Raw genomic sequence first — 17,461 nt, 5'->3', positions numbered from 1 at the left:
CGTGACGGGCAGCGCCTGGGCGCCCAGGCTCCAGGGGCAGTCGGGAACCAGGAGGCCGAAGGTCAAGGCTGGCTGAGCCTGGACTTTCCCCTCGCCTGCTCCCTGTCCTCAGGCCTCCTGTGGGCCGCACTGGAAGATTGCATCTCTGCAAGTGTTCACGCTTCCAAGAGAACTGATGAGGAGGAGGGGGCGAGGGAGGCAAGGGGGCGCTGTGGCCGGAGGCGCTGGCGCGGGCACCCTCGGGCCCCGCCGCCCGGAGCAAATCCTTTGCAGGATCCGGGGGCCCACAGCGCGGCACGCCCCTCCCCCACTAGATGGCACTGAAACGCCTCGTTCGCGATTTTCAAAACGCAGGCAGGAGGTGGGGGGAAGACAAAAAGAATATGGTGGAGGTGCGCTCATCCGGCCCCCACGCACGCTTGTGCAAAGCGGTGTGTCGGGCAATGTCCTTTACCCCAGGGCAGGGCAGGGCCTCGGCTTTGCCGCGAGCGCGACCGTGAACGCCCTGGAGCGGAAACCTGGGCGCAGGTGCCCAGCCCCTGCGGCGCTGCCTCGCGGGCGGCGCGGGCCGGGGGCCTGCGGCCTACCCGCTCCAGATCTGGGGTCCAGCGCCACCCCCTCCCGAGACGCTGCAGGACCTGTGTCCAGCCGCCGCGCACACAGAATGACCGACTGCGCACGGAGGTTCCTCCCCACCTTCCCAGCTCGCCAGACCAGCGCCCCACCCGCCCCCGCCCGCTAGCGTTCTCTCCTCTCGAACCGACCAGTCCCATTTCGGCGGAGGTGGGTGTGTGTTGGGGAGCCCGGGGCTGGCCGCAGTCACCCCGCGGCGGCTCAGCCCAGCCCAGCCCAGCCCCGGCAGGAGACGCCTGTAGCTGGCCAGGTAGCGCCTGGGGCTTTGGGGCGCAGACCCAGATCAAATGCAGCCCAAGCCACTCCCGACCGAAGCTGGGGGGCAGCGAGATGACCCAGTTCTCGGAAAGCCCACTCGCCAATAAGCAGTCTCTTTTTTGCAAAGAACGGTGGCGAATTTCAGGAACATGTCCAGGCCTGAAAGGAGAAGCGGACGTAGGCAGCGTCTCTATACTTATAACTGCACGTAAACACGCTACATGCACACGCATGTGTATGTGCCCGAGCATGGCTGCGGTCGGGCACAGAGCTCTCTCGACACCACTGACTCGCTGGTCAGAGAACAAGGCTCGGGCATTTCGTGCCTGCGAAATGGTGCGGTTTATCTTTAAGGAGGCCAGAAAAATAAGCGATGAGGCTCACGTTGCACGGATGACATCACTAGCTTTTGGCTGCGCGCTCCGTGTTCTCGTCTGTGGGTTTTAGCCAAGGCTGCAGCGCCCGGCGCCCGAGCGAGCGAGCGAGCGCGCGCGGTAGCGGCTTCCTCCGGCGCCCGCACCCGGGCGGTGAGATTTCTGGAGCCCCCCCGCCCCCCGGGCGCAGGCCGGGCTCTCGCTCTTCCCAGAAAGCGGCCGAGCCCGCGAGGCCTTGGGGCCGCGGCGGCGGGGAGGAGAAGGAAGCGGGGCCACCCAGCCTCCCTCCCCCACTCTCGCCCCGTTCGCCTCGGCGACCACCGCGCGCCGGGCGCCGGACCGTGGGACGCCGGGGCCGGCACGAGATTCTCCGCACGCTGCAGACCGAGCCGGCGTCTCGGCGCCCGGGTGTGCTGCGAAGACCCTGGTGCAGTCCGAGAGCGGCTGACCCTAGCTGGGCAGGGCAGAGCCGGCGCAGGTGGCGGGAGCAGGGGGCGGGTTGTTCTGCGGGGCCCGGGCTCCCTCTCAGCGTCTGCAGCGTTTTCTTTGCACCTGGGCCGAACGCTCCCGGGGCGGCGGGCGGCGGAGGCGGGTCTGGAGCCTGCGGAGAGGACCCTCGTGGAGCCAGACGGCGCTAGAGAGAGCGGCAGGACGCGGGGGGCCCTGGCTGCGTGGCCGGCGGCGCGCGGCGACGGCGCGCCCTGTCCATGGTGTTGAAGGCGCGGTGCCCCGAGCGCCCCGCGCCGCGCGCCCTGCCGGGTGCGCCTCCCTCGGCGCAGCCCGCCCCTCGCACGCGCCAGCTGCGGCCCATTCTCCGCAGACCTCCGGCCGGGACTGAATCCCGTAGCGCCTCCCGGGTGAGCGCGCCGCCGGCCCGCGGGGCCGCCTGAATGGGGCGCCCAGCAGCAGGCGGCCGGGGAGAGCCCAGGGAAAGGTCGGCGGCGGCCGTGCGGCCGGGGGGAGCCCTCCTCTGAGCGCAGCGCGTGGGCCGGACGGAGCGAGGGACCTGCCGGTCGCCCGAGGACGCGGACTGCTTAGAAGATCCGGCCCTGGGAGGAAGAACGTTTCTGGGTGCGCGTCCCTGGCCTCCACTCGCAGACCGGACGGCGGGGAGCCCCTGAGCGGGCGACGCAGGCGGGACTCGGGGCAGCCGGCCCCGGCATCCGCGGGCACCCTCGCCAGCCCCCTGCATCCGGGCGGCTTCAGGTCGCCCTGCCGTCGAGCGGCGCGGCGAGCCAGGAGAGACGGTGCAGTCGCCGCCGCGCACAAAGAAACCCCCGCAAGCCCCGCCGCAGCCCAGGGCGCCTGGTGTTTAGTTTCCGGCCGCAGGCAGCGGCGCCCGGATCGGGGCGGGGAGGGGGCGGGAGCCGGCTGGGTAGCCTTGGCCGCCGCCCGCCGGAGGCTGCACCTGCCTCGGAGGATGCCCAGGAGCCCGCCGGGGCCTCCGCGGGTCAGAACTTCGTAGGCCGCCCGCGCGCATCCCCGCACGGGTAGGCGGGGGCCGAGGGGGCGCCGCGGCGCGAGTGCCCCCGCCGTCCCCACCCCCCAGCTCGGCCGCCCGCCCGCCGCTTTGTTCGGGCGCGCCGAGGGAAGGCGAGCTGCGGCGGAGCATGCCCATGGTGTAGCGGCCGAGCGGAGGCATGGCTGCCGGAAGGTTGCTGCTCTACACGGGCCTCTCGCTAGCGCTCTGCGCCCTCGGCATGCTGGCCGTGGCCATCTGCTCCGACCACTGGTACGAGACGGACGCCAGGAAGCACAGGGACAGGTGCAAGGCCTTCAACACCCGCCGGGTCGACCCTGGCTTCATCTACAACAACAACAACAACTTGCCGCTCCGCGCGAGCCGCTCGCGGCTGGACCGCTGGGAGGGCAAGCTCCTGCGGGCCCGGAACCGCCGGCAGCTCTTCGCCATGAGCCCCGCGGACGAGTGCAGCCGGCAGTACAACTCCACCAACATGGGCCTCTGGAGGAAGTGCCACCGGCCGGGCTTCGACCCCGAGATCGCCGCGCTCATCCGGAAAGGTAAGCGCGAGGCGCGGCGCGAGGCCCCGCCGGCCCGGCCTCCGAGTGGCCGGAGCTCTCCGCCCAGCCGCTGGCCGGGGAGCGTGCTGGAGGCTTAACTGGCTGCCTAATCTGGCTCGCGCTGGTCTGTGTGGACCCGCGCGGAATCCCATGCTCCGGGACCCCCACCCTCCCCCTCCCCCAGGATAGTGCTCATCAGCTCTCCGAGGGACGGGGAATCGGAACGTGCCCTCTAGGGCGGTGTCAGAGGCAGCCAGGCTCCCAGGCTTGGTTTCCGATGCTGAACTCCCCGGGTCAGGGACGCTGGGGGACACAGCGCCCAAGGGGAGGCCTTGTTCCCAGCGGCGCCGCTGGCCGAGTGCCGTAGTACACCAGGCATCAGCAGCGTCCACACCTCGCAGCCCCTGCCTGCAGCAGCCCCGAGCCTGGCGGGCGGCAGCAGCATAGCGCCGTTTATTTCCGCTTTGAGAAAGTGGTGGACCAAAGTGACCTGTGTGCACTGGCAGTAGGAGCTACTAAGCACAAAAAATTACTTTCTGGGGGAACTCCTAAATGGGTATTTCAGAGGAAAAAAAATGCGATTTTCAGGTTTATATTTAAAAACACAGACGACGTAAACTGCAACAGGAAGCAAGGTGCATTTGCTGATTATAAATATTTGACATTTAATATGATCACCTACGTTGAAAAAAAATGCTATTTTGAAGCAATTAGATTTGCGACTTTACCTTAGGAAGCAATTGGCCCACCGTTCCGCTGAAACATCGGGTGCATGTGTGTGAACACTGCTCCAAAGACGGGGGTGTGTGATCCTTGCTGTGTGCGTGCGGGGAGGTGCGGATTTTACCACCCGGTTTCCCCTCCACCTGTGTTTCTGTCTCTTCAACTATTGAATGATACCAAGGGGACAATGGTGCTGCTACTTGCAAAATGCTTTGAGGCAGCTGTTTGTGTCTCTGATAATGCTGTTTTTGGAATAGTGTTTGTGCCAACTGGTGCTATTCCTCAATTTGCAATGGCTTAAAACTGAGCAGAAAAATGATTTGAAAAAATGTTAATTAAGAATGACAAGCAGTGGACATGGCCTAGGTGGCCAGTTCAGATTTAGGTGAGGTAGGGCCAGAGAGAGAATCCATCTTAGTATTGTGTTGTGGCTTCTTTGGCATGACTAGGGATTTTTAGGTGATGGAGCTATGGGTGTGTTCATGCTACAAACATTCTGTCTGTCTCTCGGTTAGATTGTGATCAGAGCAAGGTGACCCACTTGGAGGGCTTCAACTTTGTAAAGATGTATAGGATACCAGGGGATTCCAGAAGACAGCAACTCCATTTGAATGGAGAAGTTGGAAAACAAGAGGAAGTAAAATAGTTATTAAAAATTTTTTTTTGAAGTGAGATAGTCTTTGACAATGGGTGGCTTTATGAGTTTCCCGAATCTCAGATCCATACGGCGTTATTTTATCCATCGTTTTAGTGGGGGGATAGCCCATGCTAACAGTGAAATGTGGGGGGACAGTCCTTGTTAGCAGTGACTGGCACGCACCGCGGGGCTCCCTGGAGGACCTTCCCCAATTCCCCTCTCTGGATGCCTGCTAGAACAAGACCAGGCGCCCTTCTGTCTGGAACTGGCGAACCCCACTCGGGGAAAGGGGCTGGGCCCCCTGGCTGCTGCTGGCGCCGATGGGGCTTGGATTCCGTGCGCCCTGCCTGGCAGTCGGGCTGGAGAGGTTGACTTGTGTGTGCGCGGAGGGATTGGTTACCATGGTGACTCGCTCTTCCGGTGATGCTGGAAACAGTGGCAGGGGAGGAAGGTACCGCGCTGTGACTTTGTATCGACTGATGTTTAATTGCAGCGATGGAAATGGACGCAGCACAGCAGGGGATTGAATACGCTGCTACCTGGAGCTGGCAGGACATTGTATTTCATTTGAGCTAATTGAAATGCTGTACCCCATCACCCAAAATACAGCAATCACTGTTCCGGCGCACACCCGCGGACCATGGCAGCTCCTGTCCGTTTGACTTCCTCGTTGGGTATTACTGAGATAGATGGCATGCCAGCCGCACAAATCTTGACAGCCTTAAGGTTTTATTTTTAAGCTAAAAACATGATATTTGCAAACCAGCTCTTTGTTTTCTAAGTAGCAGTAGATGCATTCTGAAAATAGTGCCTCTCTTAGTAGAAATCGTAGATAGTTCCAATAACACATAGAACCTAATTTCTAGACTTAATCAGCATTCTTCCTAGATGGGCCTTTTTTTCTTATAAGGAAGTTGAAGAGATAAATTGATAGCTTTTATTTCAATTTAGGACATCTTAGGGGTAGATACTGTGTCACATCACTCCTTAGAAGCCCTCACAGGTATCTTGGGCCTTTGTCTTTTTTGAAACATCTTTATCTGAGAGATATGTTGTTCAAGGGGAGCGGGAACCAGGGAAAAAAGACTTTAAAATCTATGAATATTATAGGGAAATTAGAGATTTATCGAAGTGATCATACAGCCGTAAAGAATGCATTCATTGATTAAATCGATGTTTATTACATTAAAAAGTGCTGTTTGTGCATTTTAAAATAAAGCGAAATTGCACAATTAGTAAGAAAAGTTAAATCCATCTTTGCTCTGAAGATGAAGCCCTTTGGACTGATGTTCTTCCTGGGATGTGTTTTCTTCAGGGCCTCCTGCCATGCGGTGCCCACAGTGTGTTTCTGCTCACTGGGTATTTCTTTGTTTGCGTTGTTGAGTGGTAAGCCCCTGGTAGGCAGGAAAGACCATCATTTGTAAGATACTTGCATCCTAATCGGATGTTTGGAACTTGGGAAATATCTGTACAAATTGGGTTCACAGAAATGTATTTCTCAAGAAACTTACTCTAATTGTAGGAACGCTTCTGTGGGAATTCAAAGTAAAGGTGGTAGCACATTGCGATTAAAAAATGAACCAGTGCACATCAAGTTTCTGGAACCTACGAGACCCACAGCTCACTCACGAGGAGCAACTGTAGTAGGATTTGGTTTGGACTGCAGTGTTATGTTGATATGGTTGGAATAAGCAGGCCTCAGCCGATACTTGGAGAAGCATTTCTGATGTGAAAATTTGCCTTGACCTGCACTGTTTCCTAGAGCGCCCATCAGTGCTCCACAAATTATTTAATAAAACAGGTGCATTTAAAAATCAGTAATGCAATCAGCAAATATTTACGTATATTATGTGATGGAAACGCATTGCTAGGATGAAGACTTGGTCGCAAAATTCTCACAGTCTGTGTGGCAGAGAACACATTATAACTAGGGGATGATGGCAGCCACAACAGAGACATGGTCAGAGAAGCACAGGACAGGTAGCGTGCCAGAGCCCAGCCCAAGTGGCCTTGGCCTCACCAGTAGAGCATGTCAGCAGGCGGGTTAGGGCCGGTGGTCCTGAGGAAGTCTGAACAGGATTTTGGTGGGGACTGGGGAAGGATGGGGAGGAAGGGCATTTCAGAGGGGCCAGTGTAAGCAGAGCCATGGGGGTGTGCGACTGCAGGATGGCCTCATGGGGGTTGATTTCTGGGGCGAGGAGCTGGGCAGCAGGCAAGAACCAAATCAAGCAGGTGGCACATCAGATCCCCTTGGTGCAGGGCTGTCCCGTTGGGCAGCCATTAGTCGTGTGTGGCTGTTTAAACGTAAAACGATCAAAATGAAAAATTCACTTCCATAGCCCACTGGCCACATCACAGATGCTCAGTAGCCAGGTGTGCCTCTGGGCTTTCGTCCTGGACAGCGTGAGAAGCATTCCCATCATCAGAGAAAGTTCTGTGGAGAGCGTGACAGAGAACTTGCACTTCTGTATAGTATGAGCATGTCCGTTTTCCAGATGAGGATAACTACGTGGTAACCTGGGCTCACATTGGGTCATTCTGCATAGAAAGGAACTTTGCCACTTGGATGTTTTGGGCAGAAGGTTTTAGGTCATGATCATTTGTGTTAAACCTGTATTTTACTTCTCCCTCATTGGTGATAGAATTCCCACATGCTTCTTCCTTCTCCTCTCTTCTCTTCTTCTTGTGTCCATTATCAATAACTTGCTAAGGTTGGCTGGATGGGAAAGGTATTATGAATAATAGCCACACTTGATGCCAAGTGCTCTTCTATATATTTTTAAGATTTATTTTTATTTATTTATTTTTAAAGACAGAGTGACAGAAAAAGAGGGACAGAGAGAAAGATATCTTCCATTCACCGGTTCACTCCCTCAATGATTGCAGCAGCCAGGGTGGGGCCAGGCTGAAGCCAGAAGCCTGAACTCCTGGGTCTCCCACAGGGGTGGCGGGGGCCCAGTCTTCCATTGCTTTCCCAGCCACATTAGCAGGGAGCTGGATTGGAAGCAGAGCCACCAGGCCTCCAACTGGCTCCGGCTATGGGATGCTGGCGTCGCAGGCAGTGGCTTAACTTGCTGTGCTGCAACGCTGGTCCCTAAAAGTTCATGTTTACTTGCTGGTTTATTGTTCAAGATAATTCAATGAAGTGGATATATATTGATATTATTTACTTCCTGTTCTACACTTGAGGGAACTGAAGCAAAGAAGATCAAATAATTTGCCAAGTGTATGGTTAGGAAGTGAAGGTATTGGGATTCGAATTCTGCCTGCAGGTTTAGGAATTTGTTGGGGCAGGGATGGGGGTGGAAAAGGCTGGTTTATTGATTTCCAAAACTTCAAAAAAGATTTTAAAAAAGAGGAAATTATAGAATCTCAACTCTAAATTAGGGTCATTAAGGTGGCTCATACACTTTGCTTTGAGGCTGAACTGTCAGAAGCTTATATGCATTTTGTCATAAAATTTTTGATATCTTGCTCAGTATGGCAAATGCAGAATTACAAACGTGGACATTCTCATACCATGAAGGTGTCTGGGCTGCACACTGGGCCCGGTGTTAGGTAGAATGGAGACACTTACATTCCAGCTGGGAGGGACATACCCTAAACAGATACCCATGGGGTACAAGTAACACTAGTGCTGATCAGTGAGCCTACAGTGCAAGGCGTGGAGGCTGTGCAGTGTCTTTGCTTAGGAAGCGCACAGGGAGAGGGAGATAAGTGAGCCCAAAGTGATAGAGTTCTCTCAGCTCTAGCTTCATGGTACAGGGAGACTGAGGCCACCCCGCTGTAGATGAGAGGAGTCCAGGTGGTCCCGTTAGCTCAGGGACCTCAGAGGCTGAGCACTTCTCGCCAGTGTGCATACCTTCGTGGAGGGCAGGGACCATTTTATTTCTTAAATACATAGAATTCTGTACTTAGTAGGTACTGAAAAAACTGTTGATTGACTACAAATCTTAAATGTTTTCTAAGACATACCCGCCCAGACAAACACGCAGAGACACGTGTGGTCTTTTTACATGTGGTATGCATTCCTTTGCACATGTGTGAATGAGTGTCCATATGTAACAAGGAAACACATGCTTAGCCAGACCCCCTCCCATCACCATAACAAAATAACCAGTGAGAGGGAAGGCGCCTTGGGACTCAGTGGGTGAATGTAGGGTGTGGTGAAGAGCTGTGTTCTGAGCACCTGCTAGGTACTGGGGAGAAGAGAGAGGCATAGTTGCTTCTTGTTCTCAGGGAGCTGCCACTGGAGCTCATGGTTTCCCAAGTTCACTGTCATATGATTGGAGAGTCTCTCCTGCAGCCGGTCATGTGTGCATCAACAGGATTGGGAAAGTTGGTCAGGGATGCAGGGTGAGCTCCTTTGAACTGCGCCAACAAAGTCTCCTTTCTGCTCCAGAAGGTCAGTTTGTTTATTCTTTTCCTGTAGGGTCACTGAGGATCAATTAAAGGACCGATTCTGTGTATTCCACTTTGGATGGACAGTTAAAGATATTTTCTCTCTCTCTGCTGCTAGTAGTCCTAGGCCTTTAGGCAGAATGCTAAACACACTCTGGGTTAGTCTGACCTCTCACGCACACACACATGCACACAGGCACGGGCATCTAGATGTTAGACGCTAGTCATTCACATTTATTCAGGTGCCAATACTCTGTAGCTTTATTACTCCAAGTGAAACACAGAGGAGGGAGGGCATGACTTGGTGGGTGAACAATTGGGAAATACCATCCTAACATCTTGATTTGGATTTCTGGTGTCCTTGAGAGAATACACAACATTCTTTTTTTTTTTTTTTTTAAGATTTATTTATTTATTTGGAAGGCAGAGAGGCAGAGAGAGAGGTCTTCCACCCACTGGATCACTCCTCAGATGGCTTCAACAGCCGCAGCTGCGCCAATCCGAAGCCAGGAGCCAGGAGCCAGGAGCTTCTTCCGGGTCTCCCACGCGGGTCCAGGAGCCCAAGGACTTGGGCCATTCTGCACTGCTTTCCTAGGCCATAGCAGAGAGCTGGATCGGAAGTGGAGCAGCTGGGACTTGAACCGGCGCCATGAGGGATGCTGGCATTGCAGGCAGTGACTTTACTCACTATGCCACACTGCTGACCTCACAACATTCTTTAAGAGAATTTTCTTTCGTCTTCTGTATAGTAATAGGTTTGGATTAACTTTCTGAGAAAGTTAAATTTAGGTGCTGGAAGGTAGGTAATAAGTACATGGATGAAGCAGGGTGAAGAGAGAGGAACAGGAAAGTTGGGGAGGGAAAGAGAGAAAGAGAGAGACTAAGAAAGAGAAATTCTATGCTCATTTGCAACAGGAGGAGGTGGGAAACCAAGCAGCAAGCTTCTTACCATTATAAATCATGGAATAAAAGTGAGCATTTTTTCTTTCTAGTGACTTGAAATGCTATTTTGCAGGTTGAGGTTGAAGAATTAAAAACTATATAGAGAAAGGTGGTAATGGAGGCACAACATTATGGAAATACTCAGTGAGGCTGAGCTGGATACTTAAAAATGATTAAAAGAGGTGAATTTTATGTTATGTATATTTTAATCCCAATTTAAAGGAAAAAAAAAAAAGGAAATGCCTAATGGAGCCAAGAGCCGATTCTGGTCAGAATGTACAATATTGGATGGCCAAGGTTCTTGGTTCAGTCACACATCTCATGGGCACTGAGTGCCAGGTCCTAGCTCAAGCTTGGGGTACGGAAGTTAAAGAAACAGATGGAGTCCTGACATTATAGACTGACATTTATATATTTCTGAGAGGGGAGCGTTTGGCCTAGTGGTTAAGACCCTGCTTGCACTATCTGCATCCCAGAATAGAGGGCCTGGGTTCAAGTCCTGGCTCTGCTCCCGGTTCCAGCTTCCTGCTGCTGTGCATCCCGGGAGGCAGCAGGTGATGGCTCAAGGAGCTGGGTTCCTGCCATCTGTGGAAGACCAGGGTGAGTCCCTGGCCCCTGGCTTCAGCCTGGCGCACCTGTGGCTGTTGTGGATACCTGGGGTGGGAACCAGTAGGCTGGGGCTCTCTCTGTCTCTTTTACTCTCAAATAAAATAAACAAACAACCTGGGCTAACTGGGGAGTGCACCAGTGGATGGGGGCTCTCTGTCTCTCTCTCTCTTTTACTCTCAAATACACAAATACAAGTTTAAAAAATTCCAAGCAGGTAAAGCCACTGCCTGTGGTGATGGTATCCCATATGGGTGCCGGTTCGAGTCCTGGCTGCTCTGCTTCCAATCCAGCTCCCTGCTAATGGTGCTGGGAAGGCAGTAGAAGATGGACCAAGTGCTTGGGCCCCTGCACCTGCATGGGAGACCCGGAAGAAGCTCCTGGCTCCTGGCTTCGGATCAGCGCAGCTCCGGCTGTTGCAGTCATCTGGGGAGTGAGCCAGTGGATGGAAGACCTCTCTCTCTCTGCCTCTGCCCCTGCCTCTCTGTAACTCTTTCAAATAAATACATCTTAAAATTCAAAATCTAAATATTTTTGAGCATTATATTTTTTTCTGTTTCAGGATAAAAATTTTAAAGAGCATCAATATATAAAACAAGTAAAAGTGCTAGTACCTTCCCTGAGTCACTTAAGAATCATTGAGTGATGATGAGCATTTCACCGTATTTCTCTGAAGCTGTCAGTGCCAGTCGTACCCTACCTGAGTGGAGGATCCTGAGTGACGCTCACGGTTCCCGTCCTCAGAGAGGAAAGCAAGCAAGAGCAGTGTGCGTGCTGGTCCTGTGAGATTCCTGAGCTGGGGCTCTGGGCGCGTGGACACTGTTCACAGCAGTCAGGGTGGGCTGTACAGAGAAGCAGATGTGTGTTCTCTTTGTTTGTTTAAATGATCACTGTTTTAAAATTTGAAAATCAGAGCGACAGAGAGACAGGCAGAGAGAGCGGTATCAGTCATCTACTGGGTCACTCCCCAAATGGTCACCATGGCTGCAACTGAGCCAGGCTGGAGCCAGGAGCCAGGAGCTCCATCTGGGTTTCCCACATGGATGGCGGGGGCCCCAAGTACTTGGGTCATCTTCCACCGCCTTCCAGGAGCATGAGCAGGGAGCGGGATCAGAAGCAGAGCAGCAGGGACGCAGACGGGCGCTCCGACATGGGACGTCAGCTTCCCAGGCGATGACTTTACCCACTGCGCCACTATGCCGGCCCCCAGCCGCGGATTCCTGCAGAGATGCCTGTGGGTACTAGGGTGACAACTCAGCCTCACTCACCGCGATGGATTAACTCTGCGTGGCTAGTACTTGTCCAGCCTGCCTTCACCCCCACCCCTTGTCCCTGGCACATTTCCTTCTTCTAAAAGGGACAGCCTTGGCTCCCACGTGTTTATGTCACCTCAGGGAAACTCTGTTCACAGTATTGAATAATGATGGTACGTATAAATAAGAGTCAGGTAGCGAAAAGGTGACTCCAGGTTGGAACAGGTCGCTTTTTAGAAATCGCTGCAAGCAGAGGGGTGGTGTTGGAGGCCCTCGTGAGGAGGCATGACGGTTGTCTGCAGGGATGGTCCGTCTGAGTACAAGCTGCTGCAGGCGTTCGGAGAAGTTTGACATCTTCGCTGCTTTTGTGGGAGACTACAGCATCTGAATTATTTCCATTGATTTTTTTTCCTTTGGTGTCCAAGTATTTTGCCAAGAAAAGGCAATTTACTGTATATTAGGTCACCTTCATACATCGGTGTCATTTCCTGCTTTCAGAAGGCCCTGCTGCTCTGTATTCTGAGCCTAGCTCTGTGGGACACTGTTGTCCGTGGAGCGTGTCCCTTTCAGATTTGTCCTGAATTCCTGTTCACTTTTGTAATAACGGCTGTTTGGGCAACACAACTCCGATTCCCCACGGCCCTGGAGTGTTTCACAGACCCGGATGGAATCAGGTTGTTTTACCTGGATGAAGCTCTGTGATCGTCTCTTCCAGGTAGAGGACAATCGGACCCCATCCAGGTCTGCGGGACGCTCCTGGGGCGCTGCGTCCACATGGGGCTGCAGAGAAACTGCCTACTGTCTTGTGAGCTTGACAGCGTGCACACCCCTGTGGGCTGTGTATGTGTGAGGACACGAAACACGCCCAGGGGTACCCAGGCACCACTCTATGTAATAGCACAAGAAGAAGCAAAAATGAAAAAAAAACCTAGGCATCCCTTCATAAGAGAATGAACAATGAGGTATGGTGTGTTCATACAGTTTGGAAACAGTCACAGTACATTTACAATGAACGTAGTAGGTCTACATATTTCCAAGTGGACAAAACAAATTTGAGTGAGAAAAAGGAGGGTGCGGAGTGAAAGGCGGAGTACTTGCCATTGATATGAAGTTCCAGAATAGCTAAAACCACGTTTGATCCTGCAGGTCACTGCCCCCTTGTTGAATCTCCTACTGTGTGCAGAGGACAATCAGCAATTCCTTAGGCCGGAAAGTTAAACTAAAGCCACACCTTCCGTTAACTTTATCAGACACTGAACCTTACATAGATAGGGCACTGGGAACCCCCACTGAGTGCGTGGAACAAACCAGGGACTGGCAACAAACTTCTCAGAAGGCATTAAAAAGAGATTTCTTTATTTATTTGCAAGAGTTAGAAGGAGAAACCTTCTGTCCTCTGCCTCTCTCCCCAGATGGTTGCAATGGCCAGCTCTGGGCCGGGAGCTTCATCCAGGACTCCCATGTGAGTGGCGGGGGCCCATGCACTCCGGTCATCTCTTCCCAGGCCATTCCCAGGGAGCTGGGTCAGAGGTGGAGCAGCCGGGACTCGATCTGGTGCCCGTGTGGGATGCCACAGTGCAGGCCCCCTCAGAAGCCATTTTAACCCCAAGGGAAGAATTCAGCATAAACTTGTAAAGAAAAAGGTTAATAACCGATAAAAAAAAATCAGAATTGTAGTTTCTTTCTTTAGCATTTTCATATCACTTTTGAAACTGAGTTAAGAATGTTAGTAAAGCCTTAAGTAGTTTATTATTGATACATTTGTATGTATAGATTATTCTTTTTTTTTTTTTTTTTGACAGGCAGAGTGGACAGTGAGAGAGAGAGACAGAGAGAAAGGTCTTCCTTTGCTGTTGGTTCACCCTCCAATGGCCGCCGCGGCCGGCGCGCTGCGGCCGGCGCACCGCGCTGATCCGATGGCAGGAGCCAGGAGCCAGGTGCTTTTCCTGGTCTCCCATGGGGTGCAGGGCCCAAGCACTTGGGCCATCCTCCACTGCACTCCCTGGCCACAGCAGAGGGCTGGCCTGGAAGAGGGGCAACCGGGACAGAATCCGGCGCCCCGACCGGGACTAGAACCCGGTGTGCCGGCGCCGCTAGGCGGAGGATTAGCCTAGTGAGCCGCGGCGCCGGCCTATAGATTATTCTTAATATTACGGAGTGGCTTCAGCCAACGGCCCCTGTGATGTGCCAGTGTGTTCCCACCTGCTCTATTTGTGTGAACTCTAGCTAGACCAGAAAAATCCCGACAGAATTTTGTCACGGGTTCCGTTTTCACTTGATGATGCTGTAAAAAGCAAAACGGGGCCTGATGTTACCCAGGACCGTGGCGGTGCGGGGGACTTCAGGGGCGTCGAAGCCGAAGGTCCATGCTTGTGTTTCGGCAGCCGTGGAGTTGGAGTTCGTGACCAGTTGCACCCCTGGACGGCCGGCCCTGAGGGTTGCAGGTAGGTGAGCTGCTGCTGCAGGGGTGCGGGTGGGCGGGCGGGCGGGCCACCCTCTGCAGAGTGACCACCGTTCTGGGAACGCCGCCCTCTGTGTCCCCAGCCTCCTCCCTGCGCCCACTGCTTCCCAAATGTGAGCATTCCAGCGAGGCGGAAGCTGGTTTTGCTCAGCCCCTGGTTCCTGTTCGTTGTGGCGTCCCCGCTCGCCCGGATTTCCTTTCTTCCGTGCACGGTCAGGCCCTGGCGCCAGGTTCCTCGCCCACCGCCATCGGTGGCTGGTCCCCTCCCTGGCCCGGCGGTGCCCTGTTCCCAGGTCTGCTCCCAGCTCCACTTTTCCTCTCTCGCTGTTGTTGCTCCTCTTTCTCAGTGTGTGTGTGTGTATGTGTGTGTGTGTGTGTTCTGTTCCTACTCCTCACCTTCTCCCCGGTCAGCCTCACCCATGGCTGGGGCCACTTCCTTCTAAGCTCATGAGTGCTGTGCTGGGAGTCTCGCTCAGGCTTCCAACCCAAACATCTTGCTACTGGGATCCCCCACGGGTCCAAAAGAACCTACTGCGTCTCTGCCTGCAGACGCAGCCCTCCTCCCTCTCCTCTCCGTCGCGGCGTGACATCACTGCCGCTCTACTTGCCCAAACGTGGAAACTCCAGGGCCATCCTCAGGGATCTCTTCTCCCATCCAAGCAGTGGACTAGTCACTTTAACTCCTAGTAGCTATGTTTTAAAAAGATTCACTCATTTGAAAGTCAGAATTACAAAGAGGAGAGGCAGAGAGAGAAAGAGAGAGAGAGAGATCTTCCATCTGCTGGTTCACTGCCCAAGTGGCTGCAGTGGCCGGAGCTGGGCCAATCCAAAGCCAGGAGCCAGGAGCTTCTTCCAGGTCTCCCACGTGGGTGCAGGGGCCCAAGGACTTAGGACATCTTCTGCTGCTTTCCCAGGCCACAGCAGAGAGCCAGGTTAAAAGTGGAGCAGCCGGATTCCAACCAGTGCCCATATGGGATGCTGGCCCTGCAAGTGGCAGCTTTACCCACTATGCCACAGCGCCGGCCCTCTCCCTGGATTCTTTATGGCACTCTTTGGCTTCTCTGCTCTCTAGTCTCTCCTCTTGTCAGTGCCTTCTGTTCAGAGTGACTTTTCTTCAAGGAAACTTGTGGGGAGCAACTCGGACTAGACTAAGTTACTGGAATTAGGACTTATTCTATGCATCTGCTCTCCCACAATATGGCGCTGGGAGAGGAGTAAACAGCTTCTACACAGCTGCCTCCAGTTCAGCCAATAAACTGTAGGACTTGCTCCTGATTGGAGGAGAGCAGCGTACTCGGCGTGTGGGCAGCCGAGTTGGGATTGGTGGAAGAGGACTATAAAGGAGGAGAGAGATGGCATGCACCAGGAACATCTAAGGGGAACATCTAAGGGGAACACCTGTGCAGCCCCCGAGAGAGCCGGCCGGTGGTGTGCCGCTCCCCTGCGGAAGTGGGGAAAGTGGCCAGGGGGAACCGCCCTTCCACGGAGGTGGAGGGGACAGTAGCCAACCCGGGAAGAACCAGTAGCAAACCTGGGGAGGGCCGAGCAGACGAAAGAACAGCGCAGGGTCCTGTGTCGTTCCTCCACGAAGAGGGGGAGCGACAGAAACTCTGTGATGTCATCACTTCACTTGAAGCCGGTCAGTGGCTCCCATGCCTTACGAGTCAGAAGCCGGTCCGTATTCCTCTGCATTGCCCTGCTGCAGATGGTGAACAGGTTGTTCAGGGAATGCACTCATCCCCTGCAGGCGGTGGAGGTGTGTAGACACCCTGGGCCACTCATACATCCTGGCTTTTACGGACCATCAAGTGCTAGTGCAGCTGTGGATGTGTGAAAAGTTCACTGCTCAGGGTCTCACAGAGAGGTAGGTTCTGCTAAAGGCATTGCCATCTAATTTGGATAAGTAGTGTAATTCTCTTGCTTTCAACAGATAAATATAGATAAAGTTGCATTGCTTGGCTCCCCAGACTAGGCTGAATAAATGATTCATATTAAGGAAACATTTTCGGTGACCACTAGAACTCTTGGATTTATATTAGTTAAGTGTATGCTGGGTTGTGGTGGGAAATGATTTCCAGCATTTTCTGCCCAAGTTGTATAAAATGCTACCATCAAAATGAAGATTTTACATTCGGTAGTAACCAGTGGGTAGGAATTCCAGTTAATCTTGTGTTTTAAAAGCTGACTTTAGTCATAAAGGTTAGTTATAAAAGTGTTGACGAGTTATACAATAATGTGAATCTCATAAAATGGTGGGTATCCCTCCCCTGCCTGGGGAGACTGTCTCTTGTTCTAGACGTCTATTTTTAAAACCCGTAGGAACTCAGAGGTTTATTTCAAACTGAAGGTGGCACTTCATCTCTGTGGTCATCAAAGTTGTTAACATTTCAAAGAAGCACGTTTGTGCTGCTGTGCCAGTGGCATGCCTGTATCAGCTTTCTCACACATATCCGTAGCGGTGTGGTGGCTGGCTGGGCACTAGCAGATCAATAGGCTGCTAAAAAGGGAGACGCATCAGAGACCATAATGGCTTCTTCACAGAAGACAGATCTTCTCCAGTGGTGAAGTGCATTTAGGAAGAACAGCAATGCTATCCCTGTATGGAGATCCTTATTGTTTAGAAGAAAGAAATAGACTCTCTCAAGAGAATAAGATCCGTAATAAAGACTGTAGCATGCTAAACATACATTCTGGGATATCTTTGTGCCTTCTGAAATAGCTGAATTTAAACCAGATTCAGTTTGTTGTATATGGAAGGATTCCCAGATTAAAAAAAGAAAGGCAGGGTTTATTCCCTTGGCCTCAAATTTTATTATGGTTGTTCTTAGTTGTCCTATTAATTGAAAAAAATCTTCTTGTAATCTCAACACTGATTTTTAAGGGGTATGAGTGGGTGTGGCTGCAGCATTTGTGAGGAACTAGGAAAGGTTAAGGGGCCTGACAACAAAGTGGTAAGGATGGAGTTGGAGGGTGCTAGGAATTTATAGAAGAAACCACAAAGATCTTTTGGCTTGGTTCTTGACTTGAAGACTGGGAAGACACACGGTCTGCCTGTGCTGAGTGTACTTAGGTACAGCTGAGGTCCTAGAGCCACGTGGTATGAGAGAAGATGATGAGTTTTTCAAATGGGGTAGCAGTTTCTACTTTGTGT

General features: G+C 53.1%; 1 protein-coding gene across 1 annotated transcript in view; it reads left to right on the top strand.

The window, feature by feature from the left end:
* Positions 1-795: 795 nt before the first annotated feature.
* TMEM178B (transmembrane protein 178B) overlaps positions 796-17,461 on the top strand; it is a 380,664-nt gene continuing 363,998 nt past the window's right edge. Inside the window, exon 1 of the mRNA XM_051835127.2 lies at positions 796-3,287. Coding sequence (XP_051691087.1) covers positions 2,906-3,287 — 382 coding nt within the window. The 5' untranslated portion in view covers positions 796-2,905. The remainder of the gene's footprint in view (positions 3,288-17,461) is intronic.

Source organism: Oryctolagus cuniculus, chromosome 3, assembly GCF_964237555.1.
Source record: "Oryctolagus cuniculus chromosome 3, mOryCun1.1, whole genome shotgun sequence".
Lineage (NCBI taxonomy): Eukaryota > Metazoa > Chordata > Mammalia > Lagomorpha > Leporidae > Oryctolagus > Oryctolagus cuniculus.
Note: the sequence above shows the minus strand (reverse complement) of the source record. Positions and strands in the feature narration are given on the sequence as shown.